The sequence below is a fragment of the Limanda limanda genome, chromosome 22, assembly GCF_963576545.1.
Source record: "Limanda limanda chromosome 22, fLimLim1.1, whole genome shotgun sequence".
NCBI lineage: Eukaryota > Metazoa > Chordata > Actinopteri > Pleuronectiformes > Pleuronectidae > Limanda > Limanda limanda.
In genome coordinates, this window is record NC_083657.1 from 4989627 (window position 1) to 5004474 (window position 14848).

General features: G+C 41.4%; 2 protein-coding genes across 2 annotated transcripts; both read right to left on the reverse strand.

Annotated features, from left to right (window-relative positions):
* Positions 1-7891: 7891 nt before the first annotated feature.
* LOC132996355 (uncharacterized) lies at positions 7892-10907 on the reverse strand. The gene has a single exon (XM_061066704.1). The coding sequence runs from the start codon at positions 9922-9924 to the stop codon at positions 8383-8385; it is 1542 nt and encodes a 513-aa protein (XP_060922687.1). The 5' UTR covers positions 9925-10907; the 3' UTR covers positions 7892-8382.
* LOC132996313 (uncharacterized) lies at positions 10065-13672 on the reverse strand. Its single transcript, XM_061066655.1, has 2 exons — positions 10962-13672; positions 10065-10310 (listed from the first exon to the last, which is right to left on the reverse strand). The coding sequence occupies exons 1-2, from the start codon at positions 13509-13511 to the stop codon at positions 10065-10067; spliced, it is 2796 nt and encodes a 931-aa protein (XP_060922638.1). The 5' UTR covers positions 13512-13672.
* Positions 13673-14848: the final 1176 nt, after the last annotated feature.

Consider the following 14848-nt stretch of genomic DNA (forward strand, 5'->3'; position numbering starts at 1 on the left):
AAACTGACCCGTAACTGTTGCAGTGAAACTCAAATTGATTCAGTTAATGGTTGGAATGTAGGTCACACAGTCACACAGTCGCTCGGCCTCGGCTCATCTGGCTGCGGCCGCACGAGAGAAATAGATTGTCGGAACTTTAAATAAAACAATAATTCACTTTTGACTTTTCCGAAGGAGAATAAACGGAGGACAGGACGTCCGTGACGACTGGGCCCTGCAGCGGCGGGTGCTCGTGTTTTTCTTCCTCCAGCCGGGAGAGATGTCATCCATCTGTTTCCTGCCAGCGAACCCGGACGTGTAACACCCGTCTCCCACGGCTCCACACGGACACACACACATGTTGTGCTCGTCCTCTGTGACCTCGACATCCACCATGACTGTGCAGTGTCGGATCCAATCCGCACGTGATGAGCACTCATCACGTACACACAATATAAAAAAACACGTATACAACAATACAACCGAGAGGGAATAAGAGAAAAAGATTTTTATAAAAACACACATCATGCTGCAACACATCTCACAAGCATCAATCTTCACTTTTCTTCATGAGATAATCTCTAAAATCGTAGATTATTCAAAAAGCTTGTTCCCATTGACTGCAGCCATCTTGTCCAGGTTTGGTAACACAACCTGTGTCTCAGTCCGGGGGGCCTCACCCTCCAGAGGACCCAGTCGCACCCTTACAGCCGTCGCCTAGCAATCATGGGATATGTTGGGCCTAGGGTTGCAAAATTCCGGGAATATTCAAAGTTGGAAACTTTCCATGGGAATTAACGGGAATATACGGGAATTAACGGGAATATACGGGAATTAACGGGAATAAACGGGAATATACGGGAATTAACGGGAATAAACTGGAAATGTTGTGGGTAATTTATACTAACTGTATTTACCTTGTCATATACAGACATAGATATAAACATTTTGTTTTGTCATAGGCTGATTTGAGCCCTGAGGAAACTTTGGCCACTTGACTATATGCTTCTGCATCGTTGTGTCATTCTTAACATAGGTCTTTGCACAGTATTTGCAAAGGTACACAGCCTTTCCTTCTACATTGGATGGGGTGAAATGTCTCCACACATGAGATAGTGCACGTGGCATTGTTCTGTAGAATAAGATGAGAAAAAAGTTTGTAAAAAACACTAATGCAATGCCAGAGATATAAATAGTTAGCCAAACAATTGGAATCGTCTGTAAACATATTTTACAATTGATGGATAAATGAATGGAAATAGGCTAGATGAACAGATGAACAATCCTCAATCAGCATGCTAATATATTTTCACCAGTAATATCATCGAAACTTACCGAGCCAAAATTCCCATGGAAAGTTTCCGGAAAGTTTCCAGAAATTTACCGGAAACTTTCCGCCCCTTTGCAACCCTAGTTGGGCCACAATAATAAGAATATTGGACATCACAGTAAGAGAAATAGCAGCACTGGATGTTTTCTATGGCAGTCACCCCTCCCTGCTGCATGTTTGAACAAAATTTCCGACTGTAAATCCTCCTGCTGTGATCGTCACTACAGCCCCCCGCCCCCCCACTCCGATGCTGCTGCAGCTTGTCCCGTCACTTTCCTCAGGCGAGAGTGTTTTTCTCCTGCTGTGACTCTGACAGATTTCAGGACCAACAAACGTCCCCTCAGGCTCAGCTCAGTGTGAAACGTGTCAGTCAGTCCCACAGTCGCTGCTGCAGCCAGGAAAACATCAATAATTTGTCACCACACACACACACACACACACACACACACACACACACACACACACACACACAGAAATATGTGGAAACATACCGATCAGAGCAGTGAGTCATATAAGGTCCCAACGACGTAAATGATTTATATCGTTGGGACATATATAAATGAATAGATGCTGGAGTGTGATTTTTATTTGTCTTGAAAGTTGTGCTGTTCTGATGCAGTGTGTTCATCTGGTACATTGTGTGTTCATCTGGTACATTGTGTGACCTCAACTGTCACAATCAAACATTAAAGACAGAAACAAGAATTATTAAATACAACTGTATCCGCACTGCTGGATAATTAGGACGAATAAATAACATACAGTGTTTACTCTGATCTGGGGAATAAACCTCATTACAACTACAATCACTCAGATTTAATAAGAGCGGCTGCAAATCTCCAGAGGAGTCGAGAATTAGAAGTAATTTTGTTTTTAACAAGCTGGAAAAAAACAAAGCGACCTTGAGATCGTTTAAAGTCTGGACTGTCGAGGTGATGATACAGGCGAGGGGCTGATTTGCTTTATAGATATATATATATAAATAGAAAGATATATTTTATGGTACAATCACAATACAAAAACACCAGTTAGAACTTCAGAGAACAAAACAAGTGTTGATATAGATTGTTTATCTAGTTTTATATACAATACTTAATACAGTCACTGGTTTGTCTTTATATACAGTCACTGGTTTGTCTTTATATACAGTCATAGATCGTCTTTATATAGAGTCACTGGTCATCTTTATATACAGTAATAGATCATCTTGATATACAGTCATAGATCATCTTTATATACAGTCACTGGTCGTCTTTATATACAGTCATAGATCATCTATATATACAGTCATAGATCATCTTTATATACAGTCATAGATCATCTATATATACAGTCATAGATCATCTATATATACAGTCACTGGTCGTCTTTAGATACAGTCATAGATCGTCTTTATATACAGTTATAGATCGTCTTTATATACAGTTACTGGTTGTCTTTATATACAGTCATAGATCATCTATATATACAGTCATAGATCGTCTTTATATACAGTTACTGGTTGTCTTTATATACAGTCATAGATCATCTATATATACAGTCATAGATCATCTATATATACAGTCATAGATCGTCTTTATATACAGTCACTGTTTGTCTTTATATACAGTCACTGGTTGTCTGTATATCCAGTCATAGATCGTCTTTATATACAGTCACTGGTTGTCTTTATATACAGTCACTGGTTGTCTGTATATCCAGTCATAGATCGTCTTTATATACAGTCACTGGTTGTCTGTATATCCAGTCATAGATCGTCTTTATATACAGTCACTGGTTGTCTGTATATCCAGTCATAGATCGTCTTTATATACAGTCACTGTTTGTCTTTATAAACAGTCACTGGTCATCTTTATATACAGTCACTGTTTGTCTTTATATACAGTCACTGATCATCTTTATATACAGTCATAGATCATCTATATATACAGTCATAGATCGTCTTTATATACAGTCACTGGTCATCTTTATATACAGTCATAGATCATCTATGTATACAGTCATAGATCGTCTTTATATACAGTCACTGGTTGTCTTTATATACAGTCATAGATCGTCTTTATATACAGTCACTGTTTGTCTTTATAAACAGTCACTGTTTGTCTTTATATACAGTCACTGTTTGTCTTTATATACAGTCACTGGTCATCTTTATATACAGTCATAGATCATCTATATATACAGTCATAGATCGTCTTTATATACAGTCACTGGTCGTCTTTATATACAGTCACTGTTTGTCTTTATAAACAGTCACTGTTTGTCTTTATATACAGTCACTGGTCATCTTTATATACAGTCATAGATCATCTATATATACAGTCATAGATCGTCTTTATATACAGTGACTGGTCGTCTTTATATACAGTCACTGTTTGTCTTTATAAACAGTGACTGGTCGTCTTTATATACAGTCACTGGTTGTCTTTATATACAGTCATAGATCGTCTTTATATACAGTCACTGTTTGTCTTTATAAACAGTTACTGTTTGTCTTTATATACAGTCACTGGTTGTCTTTATATACAGTCATAGATCATCTTTATATACAGTCACTGGTTGTCTGTATATACAGTCACTGGTCGTCTTTATATAGAGTCATAGATCGTCTTTATATAGAGTCACTGGTCATCTTTATATACAGTCATAGATCATCTTTATATACAGTCATAGATCATCTTTATATACAGTCATAGATCATCTATATATACAGTCATAGATCATCTATATATACAGTCACTGGTCATCTTTATAAACAGTCATAGATCGTCTTTATAAACAGTCACTGGTCATCTTTTTTCTTCCTCTATATAACAATTAATTTCATGTGATTTCCATGTTTGAAACACGTGATCACATCCTCCTCTGTTTATTCCAGCAGCCTCTTGTCTAATCCTCGTGTACTTGGCGGTCGTACGTCACCTCGGAGCAGCGGCGGTGACGTGGCTCCGGGATCGAACCTGCGAGCCTCCAGCATCTGTCGTGAACAGCATTCAGCCTGTTTTCTAATTGGTCAGTAATCAGTTGGTCTCCAGCTGTGGATCTGAACGGCTCCACCGTCACAACCCGCAGCTCCTCACTGTAGAAACATAATTGCGTGTGGTGCTAAACCAGCGGAGGTCACGGGGTCAACGTGTGGCGTTGCACTCCTCCTCCCCCTCCTCCACATGTTCGGCTCCTACATGAAAGAGACACATTCACATTCAGTTTATACATCCGACTAAAACAGCGTCTTGATTGTCCTGTAAACAGGAAACGCTGTGTTTGTTATCATTATCATTATTCATGAGTCGCTCTTGTGAAGCCTCAGCGTCCACCAACCCCCCCCCCCCCCCCCCCCCACCCCACCCCCACTATCCATTAAAACTTATATTAAGCAGCGTGTTGTTGAAATCTATCTGCTGCGGCGCTCGTCTCCTCCTGATTGTTTTTCCATCACCTACAGTTCACCTCACTCGGTTCTCACTGCTGATTGGCCGGGAGGAAGCGCCTGTTTTCTATTTGCCTTCATTTGCGATTCACGTTCGTTCAATCCCACCGGGGACCGACGAGAGGCCCTCGAGTTCCAGCGTGTTCAACTACGCTCCGTTTGTATTTTAAAATGCAAATAAATTGTACGTGCATGAAATGTAATTTGGTTGGATGACACTCAAGTGAAGACTGAAGCGGGGGGGGGGCAACGTGTGAGGGGTTTAAGAGTTGTTGTTGTTATTTAACCTTTTTTAAAACTACATTAAAACCTGTTGGGTTTCCTCCCGGCTCTGACGTACGTGTTTAGTGAACGTGTGAAGTTGGACGGTGTGTTTGCTAATTATTAGTAACACAAAACTAATTCAGGCCTCCTTTGGTCCGTGTTGCTGTGGTTCACCTGTGGAGCCTTTGTTATGATTCCGCCCTGACCCCTGACCCCCGAGCTCTGGAGGTCTTCTTTGGTTTATTGACCTGGGTTTCTGTATTAAGATTTTTTGGGTTATCGTATGTTTCCTGTTTTATTTTGAAATTCTGACCTTCCTCATGTGTTTCTGTTGTCTCTACTTCCTGCCTGTGGGTGTTTTCCTCCAGTTTTTCAAATCCAGTTCTTTGTGGATCGGACCTGCCTCCTGCTTCGGGTCAGAGCATTGAGACATAGCATTTTTTTTATATATGTCTCAAACTGTCAAAGTCTGAAGAATATTTTTCCCATAATGCATCATTCAACTGCATAAAGTTATAAAGTCATAGAACCAAGAACCAAACCTCCTAAACCAGACCAACGGTTCAGTTCTGTGATTACTTCACTTGTCCTATTTTCATCAGAATCATTTGTGTTTGCTTTGAATTGATTTTTTTTTGATTGTTGGATGTCGTCACGGCGACGGACGATTTTCCAGCAATTTACGCTGGTAATGATCACACTCAGCGGCTTAATTACCAGTTAGTGTCTGTAATTACTCGAAATCATTTCCCAGGAACCAATCAAATCTCCCCCCCCCCCACTCAGGTTCAGTGTGACGTGATGCTGGACTGGTTTGTGGTCAGAACTTGGAATCCTCCTATTTTTGCGATGAGTCATGGGTTTTGCCTTCAGATGGTTTATCTCTAATCGAAAACTCTGAGCAGGTTTCATGTTCGAAGTTTTGTCGACTCGTTGACCCACTTCTTGTTTTTCCTTTGAGCCACAGAGAAGCAACATTCCACAAAGCACCAAAGTCCATCGTCCTCAGATTAAAGCGCCTGGAACCGTTGCGTTTTTCCCTCCAACAAAAAGGAGACGGTTTCCCGGTGTTTGAGGCGTCGTCTGTGTCCGGCCGCTGCCAAGTCCCCCCCCCCCCGTCCCCTGCTGCTCGGCCCAACGCTTAATGAGAGGATTTTATTGGCCGTCGCTTTGCTCGGGACGTTCTGCCTGCGAGGCCCAGACCACGTTTGGCAGCGGCGTCGCTTGGAAACGCTTCTAGCCTCCGTCTCTGCGAGTGGACCACGACTCCGATTTGATTCCAACCTTTTCACCGCACTCGAGACTTTCTTTGTGCTCGAGGAAATGATTTCCTTGGCCGGGGTTTCGGTTCTGACCATTTCCCCGAGAAGCTTTTTTTTTGTGCTTTTTTCAGATTTCAGGCTTCGTTTCGGTTTTGTTGAGAAAATGGGCACCGGGGCTGGAGTCTGGTTTGTCAGGGATCCAGTGGAGAACAGGATGTTGGCGCAGGACCACAGTTCAGTGGGTGTTTTGGATCAGAGGGAAATGTTCAGTGTTCATTGTGAGGCGGCTGTCAGAGCTTTGTTCGTCTGCGGGAGCTGCCAGGAGCTGGGTTTAAAAATACACTGCAGACAGAGGTTTAAAAACACGACACCAAAAAAACTTTACTCTCTGTACGAACCCGTTCTGACCTTATATAATGACGATCAGTGACTGTATATAAAGACGATTAGTGACTGTATGTACGATCTACGATCTGCGGATTTGTCCAGCTTGTTGTAAAACTCCCTTTAACATTTCTTTTTACGTGTTTCCTGTTTTTGCAGCAGCTTCATGTGATCCTTGGATCGGATCAAACCAGATGTGTCCGAACGCCTCCTGCTAAAGTGGAGAGCTGGAATTTGTCACGTTTTTTTTATATGTTGAGAGTTGATATGAAGATGTAACTGTAGAGTAGAGAGTCTTCGGCTGTTCAGAGTCTGAGTCAGACCGGCTGAGGAGATCCACATTATTCAGAGGTGAACGACCTTTTCTCCTCCAGCTGATGAAAAAAAATCGCGTAATTTCAGGTTCAGGCTGCAAACGTTCTGACTCCTGACAAGATGAATTATCAGACGCTCGGAACAAAGCAAACACTCGCTCTGCTTTATCACACGGCGGCTAAACAAAGTATTAGTCATCGCCCGCCCTGCTAATGCTGCTGCTGTTGGGATGAGTCTCAGATCCACTTCAAAGCATTTCTTAGTTAATTGTCAATTCTTCTCAACATTAGATTTGTACTTGATGGATCTTCTGTCCGTATCTCTTTCATGTACGTAAAGAATAAATGAGCCTTTAGGTTTTGTTGAAAGAAACCAGATCTCTTCACACACGGACGGTGAAGTCATTTATTCTGGAGTCGCAGTTACAAAGTCTTTTCTTGTCACTTCCTGTAAAGCCTGGTCGTCAGGTTTATGTCCCGCCTGATGTTTGGAGCTGAGTCGCTCTGAGAGGTTTCAGTTCCTGCTCATGCAGCCACATATTAAAAACCAGCAGAGTGAAAACAGCTAGCTGACACTGATTGATAAGAGTTTAATGTTCGATAGAGTTAAACATAAATAAGAAAAGAGCAGGATGCAGCTTAGGAACCGTAAAGGATTCGCCGACGTGTCCGGCGTTTGAATGGTGAGCCGGTGAGACGTGAAGCCGACAGATCGGCTGTCACCTGACGGCTGGTTCATGATGGTCCGGGTCAGTTCATGTCAAACACAAACCATTAGAGCCGTCCGCTGGGTGCGTTTCCATCGACCACGCCATGACCTCTCCCACTCTGAAAGGTCATTTCAGTCAGACGTGAGCGTTTCAAAACCTAAATGGATTTTTCAGGCTTGTCGTGGAATTTTACCAATAATCAAGCACAAGTCAGCAAGTGTTCTTCCTGGAGTTTTAATTCTACATCTGCAGATGGGCATCACAGTACAAATCACGGCAAAGATTTCATACAATGAGCAATGACATACAGAAGACACAGCAGTTTTAAACCTTCACAAGCTCCTCCTGTGAGAGGAACACATGTTTATCAATTAACCTCTTTGATCTTTACAAATAGGTGATCAGTATCCTGTCTTCTCCTCGGTCTCAGGCTCCTTGAGTGAACATCTGTTTACAAGCATCTCTTATCAACATTTTACAACCCCCTCACATCCCCTTTCCTGTGACCTCTTTGTTAGGTGACCCTGTAAGTGAGGAAGTCATATAACATCAGTTACTTTGAGAAACACCCTGATAACTAAGAGAATCCATTTGCTCATATTTCTATACATCAAAGTAGTTCCTTCCATCAATCAATGCCCAAATGTTAAAATTTCCACCACAATCTCCCCCCTTTGAGACCTTAAGGCTCAACATCCTCTATACAATTTTAAATCATCTCATCATCCTGGAAGGGAAGCGTCCAGGATTGATTAGTTTCAGGAAGTTGAACATATTGCCCAATCGTAGACTTAATGAGGGAAGTTACCATAGTCTTAACACAAGGAACAATAAAACATGCAAACAACACTAATACACAAAATGAAATCAGAATAGGCGTCAAAAATTTCAACAATACATTTTTCCAACCCGTTAGAGTAAACCATGATCCCCAATTCCATCCTTCAGGAATTTGAGAGTCTTTGCTTTTCTCCTCGAACAATAGATCATTCAAATGGGAAACTATATGCGTCATATTATCAGAAATGTCAGGTATGTATGTGCAGCAATCGGTCCCAATTATGTGGCAAACACCCCCTTGACTTGCGAGCATTAAATCCAAAGCCACTCTGTTCTGCAAAGCCACATTCCTGATACCCTGAATACTGGGAGACAGAGATAAGAAACCTTCCCCCACTAGGGCTGTTAGATTCTCCAGTTCCATAGCAATCTCATCTATCTTGTGTGCGTTGTTCACAGTTCCCCACCAAGGTAAGAACCCTCCGAATCCTTTTTCTCCTGGAGACACTCTTACTGTGGAACGCTTATGTCTGGATGGCACATAATAGTGAGGATAATCTGTATGGAAGTGGGTGAGGTTAGGTGACAAGGTAACAGAAGGTACTAGTCTGGCAATATAACAAGTCCCACACCACCCCGGTCGGAGTGACTGGTAAACATATTTCCCACACACCCACACATGTTCCCTCAGAGACCCATACCCATCACTAGAAGGCATACTAACAACCGGGTTGTCATGACCTGGTCTGTTTAAACTGATGGTATTAGTTAAATTTAACTGAGCAACAAATGGCACGTTACCTCTACATGTTTCTGATGGTTCCCGATCCCATCTCAAACCACAAGTAGCTATAACTTTTTGCTTACATGGTGAAGTTCCCAGATAGTGATCCTCAGCCATAAAACATTGTCTAGTAAAACAAACAGTGCCTAACTGTCCGGTGGGGTTTATTGTCATCACAGGTTGGTGAATTTCCTGATCTGCCACCAAAGACATGTCCCAGAATCGAGCTGTGGAACCCCCATAATTAACTACACTGATATTCAGTAGTTTAAGTTTACTATTCATGTCTCGCACAGTCCTGTTCTTTAGTGAAAGCCCCTGAGTGAAAGCTATCAGTACTCCTAATGTCTCTGAGGTGTTTAGTGGGATGGTCTTAAGTGGGAGAGTAGTACCCACACCATGAGGAAGTTGTGCACAGACATAACAGCTCTCATTAGTGATTTTTCTAGCGATTACCTTCATGGTCTCATACCATGCATTATTTTCAGGTTTTATCTGTTCATCATAGGGGTCAAACGAAAGTTCTCTTTTGGTTATTTCTTTTATGCTCGAGTTGTTTTGGCTTGTTTTCCACAGCAGCAGTGGTAGGACGAAGATGACAGTCAGCAAGAACAGGGAGCACTTCCCTTCCTTCCAACTGCGCACCGCCCGCCCCATCAGATGCCACTGTTTGTCCGTCGGCGCCATTGAGTATCAGCAGTGTTCCTCTTGCAACCCTCTTAATCAGTGTGTCACTGAATTTTAGAGACTTGTAACTCTAATGGTTTCCACACCCCTTTCCTTGCGGGCATGAAACAATCGAAGGCTGGAAACACCACCTGCTGACATCAACGCACGTTCTGTCCTGAAGAATCCTCTCCTGGCTCAGGTACCCTCTTGCAATGGCTTGCATGTACCCAGGTTGCCCTCTCTGCGACCTTCACTGCCGTCTGCGTGGTGAGAAGAACTTGATAGGGCCCGTTCCACCGGCGTGCTCTCCAGCTTTTCCTCCTCAGGTCCTTCACCACAATCCAGTCTCCTGGTTTCAAATCATGCAGTTCACCGTCTATGGATTTTGGTAGGGCGTCTTTCACCTGCCTGTGGATATCAAGGAGAACAGAGGAAAGATTTACACAATATCGCAACATTTCATCTTCACATTGACTGGTCTGAGGAAGCTGCCTTTTAACAGGACCAATTCCTGTCTCCATTGGACGTGAAAAGAGAATCTCATAAGGACTCAAACCATTCTTACTTCTCACTCTAGATCTCATGTACATTAAAACAATAGGTAATGCCTTTGTCCATGTCAGCCCTGTTTCCTCACAGCATTTGACCAGTTTGTTTTTCAATGTGCCGTTTTCTCTTTCCACTGCTCCTCCACTAGCAGGATGGTAAGCACAATGTTGTCGCATATCGATACCCAAATACTCACCAACACTCTTTAAAGCTGCGCTTACAAATGGAGTACCATTATCACTGGATATCTTTCTTGGGATTCCCCACCGAGGAATGAATTCCCCCAGAAGTGCCTTTGCCACTGCTGAAGAATCCTGTTTCGATGAGGGAAAAGCCTCTACCCATTTGGAAAACATGTCAACCACAACAAGACAGTACTTCTTTCCCTCGCTTGGTGTTAGTTCAATAAAATCCATCTGTAAATGATCAAATGGTTCGTTTGGTGCTGGATGTGCACTTTGTGCAGTCTGAATACCCCTACCAATATTATTCGTAGCACAAATTACACATTTCTGACAGAATTTTTTTGAGTAGTTTGAAAATCCTTTTGTAAACCAATACTTCTGTATATCTGCTTGCATTCCCCCCTTTGACACATGGTCTTTACCGTGTATCAACTTAGCATAATAAGGAAACAGATATTTAGGTAAACAAGGCTTTCCATCTGGCCCACACCAAATTCCGTCAGTAACAGAACAGCCTGCTTTCTTCCAAACAACCTTCTCCTCTGGTGTTGCCCTCGCTTGCAGCTCCTGTAAATCAGCATTAGGTGTCACGGGCACATCCAAAACAAAAGCATCATTAACTGGCAGGCTACGTTTCGCTGCAGCCTTTGCAGCAATATCTGCTCTTGCATTTCCCCGTGAAACTGAGTCAAGTTCCCTAGTATGCGCTTCACATTTACAGATTGCAATCAGTTTAGGTAGCAACACAGCATCAAGAAGAGCAGCAACCAGGGTATGGTGTGTAATGGGTTTACCTGTAGAGGTTAAAAACTTTCTATTAGCCCAAAGTCTGCCAAAATCATGTGCCACACCCCATGCGTATCTACTATCAGTGAAGATGTTGACACTCTTGTCTCTTGCATATTTGCATGCTTCAGTCAATGCAACTAATTCTGCAGCTTGTGCAGAATACTGTGATGGGAGTGGTTCAGCTATGATTGTATCATACAAAGTTGTTACTGCAAAACCCACTTGGTTTCTACTAGTTGCTGGATCCCTTGATGCTGAGCCGTCCACAAACAGCTCCATGTCTGCATTCACCAGTGGTACATCCTGTAAATCTGGTCTGGGAGAACAAATTTCAGTTATTACTGCAACACAATCATGTGGCTCTCCATCACCTGGTGTAGGGAGGAGAGTAGCGGGGTTAAGAACAGTGCACCTCTTAATAGTGATGTTTGGCATTTCAAGTAACACTGTATTATATCTGAGCCATCTAGCTGTTGAAAGGTGAGAAGTTTTTTGTTCAAGCAAAATCATTGAAACAGCATGTGGCACCAGTAGCGTCAAATCAGCATAACCCACAACATCACGTGATGCAATCACAGCTTTCTCAGCAGCTGCTACAGCCCTAAGACAAGTTGGGAGTCCTGCTGCCACAGAGTCAAGTCGTGAGGAAAAATAAGCTACCGGTCTCAGTCGTCCCCCATGGTCCTGCAGCAGCACAGATGTCATATACCCGCCTCTTTCATCCACAGTCTGTGTAAAGCGCCTGGTACAGTCTGGTAGTCCTAATGTCGGAGGAGATTGCATAGCTAACTTCAAATCAACAAAAGCTTTCTCAGCTTCAGTTGTCCAGGTGACTCTGTTATTTGCAGTGAGGCCTTTTCCATACACAATTGCTGATAGTGGTGCCTCTATTTCAGCATAATGTGGAATCCATTGCCGACAATACGAAGTCATCCCTAAAAAACTCATGACTTGTTTCTTTGTTTCTGGCTTTGGGATAGTTTGAATAGCTTCAATTCGTTTGGATGAGAGGGTTTTACCCTCTGATGTGATTATATGACCCAGAAAGGTAACTTTTTCCGAAACAAATTGCATTTTAGACAAACTAACTTTATGACCATTTGTAGCTAAATGTTTGAGTAACGCCACTGTGTCCTGTACACATGTCTCCTTTGTGGGGGAACAGATCATTAAATCATCCACATACTGCAAAAGGGCACTACCTGCTGGTAGATCCAGTGATTCCAGATTGTCCCTTAATGCTGCATTAAAGATTGTGGGTGACTCACAATACCCCTGACAAAGGCGTGTAAATGTGTACATTTTTCCTTCAAAAGAAAATGCAAACCAGAACTGACTGTCGGGGTGAATGGGAATACTGAAAAATGCGTTTGACAAATCAACCACAGAAAACCATTTACTCTCAGATGGAACCTGTGAAAGAATAGTATGAGGATTCGGAACATTTGGTGCACGAGCCTGTACTGCAGCATTAACTGCTTGCAAGTCCTGCACAAATCTCCATCCTTGTGGTTGTCCAGATTCCTTCATTTTCCTAACAGGAAAAATAGGTGTTCGAACAGGAGATTTTTCACATGGAACTATCACCCCAGCCCTTAAAAGAGATTCAAAGACTGGTTTAATACCTTCCACTGCTTCCTTTTTCAATGGATATTGATTTTGACATGGTCTATATGATGATTTAGGGATTATCACTATTGGGTCTGCTCCTTTGATTAGACCCACATCATATTTGTGCTCAGCCCACACACATGACGGTACCTGATTCAATTCAGGAATGTCACTTATGTTTAACACAAAACTGAATCCTTCATCACTCATATCAAGAGGTTTTCCTATTTGCGGTGTATGTTTAACATTGACAAAATCTATATCAGGAATGAGTTCAACACTCCTGATTGCATTTATCACTGCAGAAAATCTCCTACGATTAACCTTCAAACCTCTGTGAAAATCAATATTAGGATCAGATGTTTTCTCCCATCCAGTAGCTGCATTACACCTTTTGGTCCAAGTTTCCAAGTCCTTCCATTCTTCCTGTCTGGGTTTGATTAGTGGAACATAAAGATCAGAATGTGACATTTCAAGCAAATCTTGTTTAAGTGAGTCAGTTAGAGCTACTGATACAACACAGTGGTTATTGTTCCAGTATAGCCAATTCAGCCTAAGTTTGTCTTCAACCTGGCCTTCTTTAAACCAGTTTTGCTCAAACAAATGATCTGATCCAACGGAGATGTGTGCTGTACAATGTAAGCTTTGTGTTGTCATAACATCTGTTAACACATCTGTACTAAGTGATTTTGCCTGTTGCAGAAGAGTGCTGTTATTTGCTTCTGTGACCCAACAGTCATACGCTGCCCAATTTGGTACAAATACTTTTTTATTCTTTTTTCTTTTTTGCTTATCATCTTTACTCCGCTCTTCTTTCACAAGTAGTTTAACTTTGAGTTGCTGTAACTGTTTCAAACTCAAACTTCCCGTGCTTGGAAAGCCACAATTCTCAACCCATTCGCTGAATTGTTCAGTACAACATTTGCCGTAATTCTTTATCATGTACTGCACATTAGGAGAGGTAGGCTGTGGTGAATTTACAGAATCTTTCCTCTTCCCTTCTTTACTGATGTTTAAACCCATTTTTCTTTGCAGACCAAAAGTTCTACTGGTACGGGAGAAAAAATAAAAATGTTCCTAACTCCTATTTAATTTATTTGATCTATATCTTTTTTATTTATCTGTATTTTTTAAATTTGAGTTTTGATTTGAGATTATTTTCTTTTATATTTAGTTTTAATAAACCCAATTCTATCTAACGTAGTTACTTCTCCTAATAGGAGGTTTTAGAATACCTCTTTTCCCCTTTTTTTTTTTTTATAAATGTTTTTTTTATATTTTGGTTAAAACATTTCTAAATACACTTAGTGCATCCTAATACCTTTAGAGAAATATCATTCAAATCTCTAGACACACACTTCTCTCTAGTTATACCCCTCCAGGTATTAAATACTTGAGAATGCTATTACTTTTTTATGAAAATAGTTATAATTATCATGAAACTCGACGTCAGAGCTCAATCTTAAAGGTGTGTTTAAATTAATAAACACTCCATATATCTTATATATACTTTGTTTATCCCAATTCAACTTCTTTTCTTTTTTTTTTGCAGTGGTTCTAAACCCTGACTTTGTTAAACCCAGTTAACTAAAAAACTGTTAAACCCAGTTAACTAAAAAACTGTTAAACCCAGTTAACTTTTTTTTATTGGTTCCAAACCCTGAAGCTTCTCTGAATTCAACACCGGTTTCCAAAACCTTGCTATGCAAGCACGTCTGCTCCTCACTTTTTACAAAATGAGTGAATCCCTTAACCTTAATAAACCCAGTTTATTTTTCGAAATTAGAATTTTACTCACCAGAAAGAAA

Bases quoted from the DNA above. Each gene is read 5' to 3' on its own strand.
- LOC132996355 (XM_061066704.1), bottom strand. From the start codon at position 9,924: ATGGCGCCGACGGACAAACAGTGGCATCTGATGGGGCGGGCGGTGCGC.
- LOC132996313 (XM_061066655.1), bottom strand. From the start codon at position 13,511: ATGTCACATTCTGATCTTTATGTTCCACTAATCAAACCCAGACAGGAA. The intron at 10,311-10,961 runs GTAATTTGTGCT...ATCCACAGGCAG, and splicing joins AAAAATTCTGTCAGAAATGT to GTGAAAGACGCCCTACCAAA.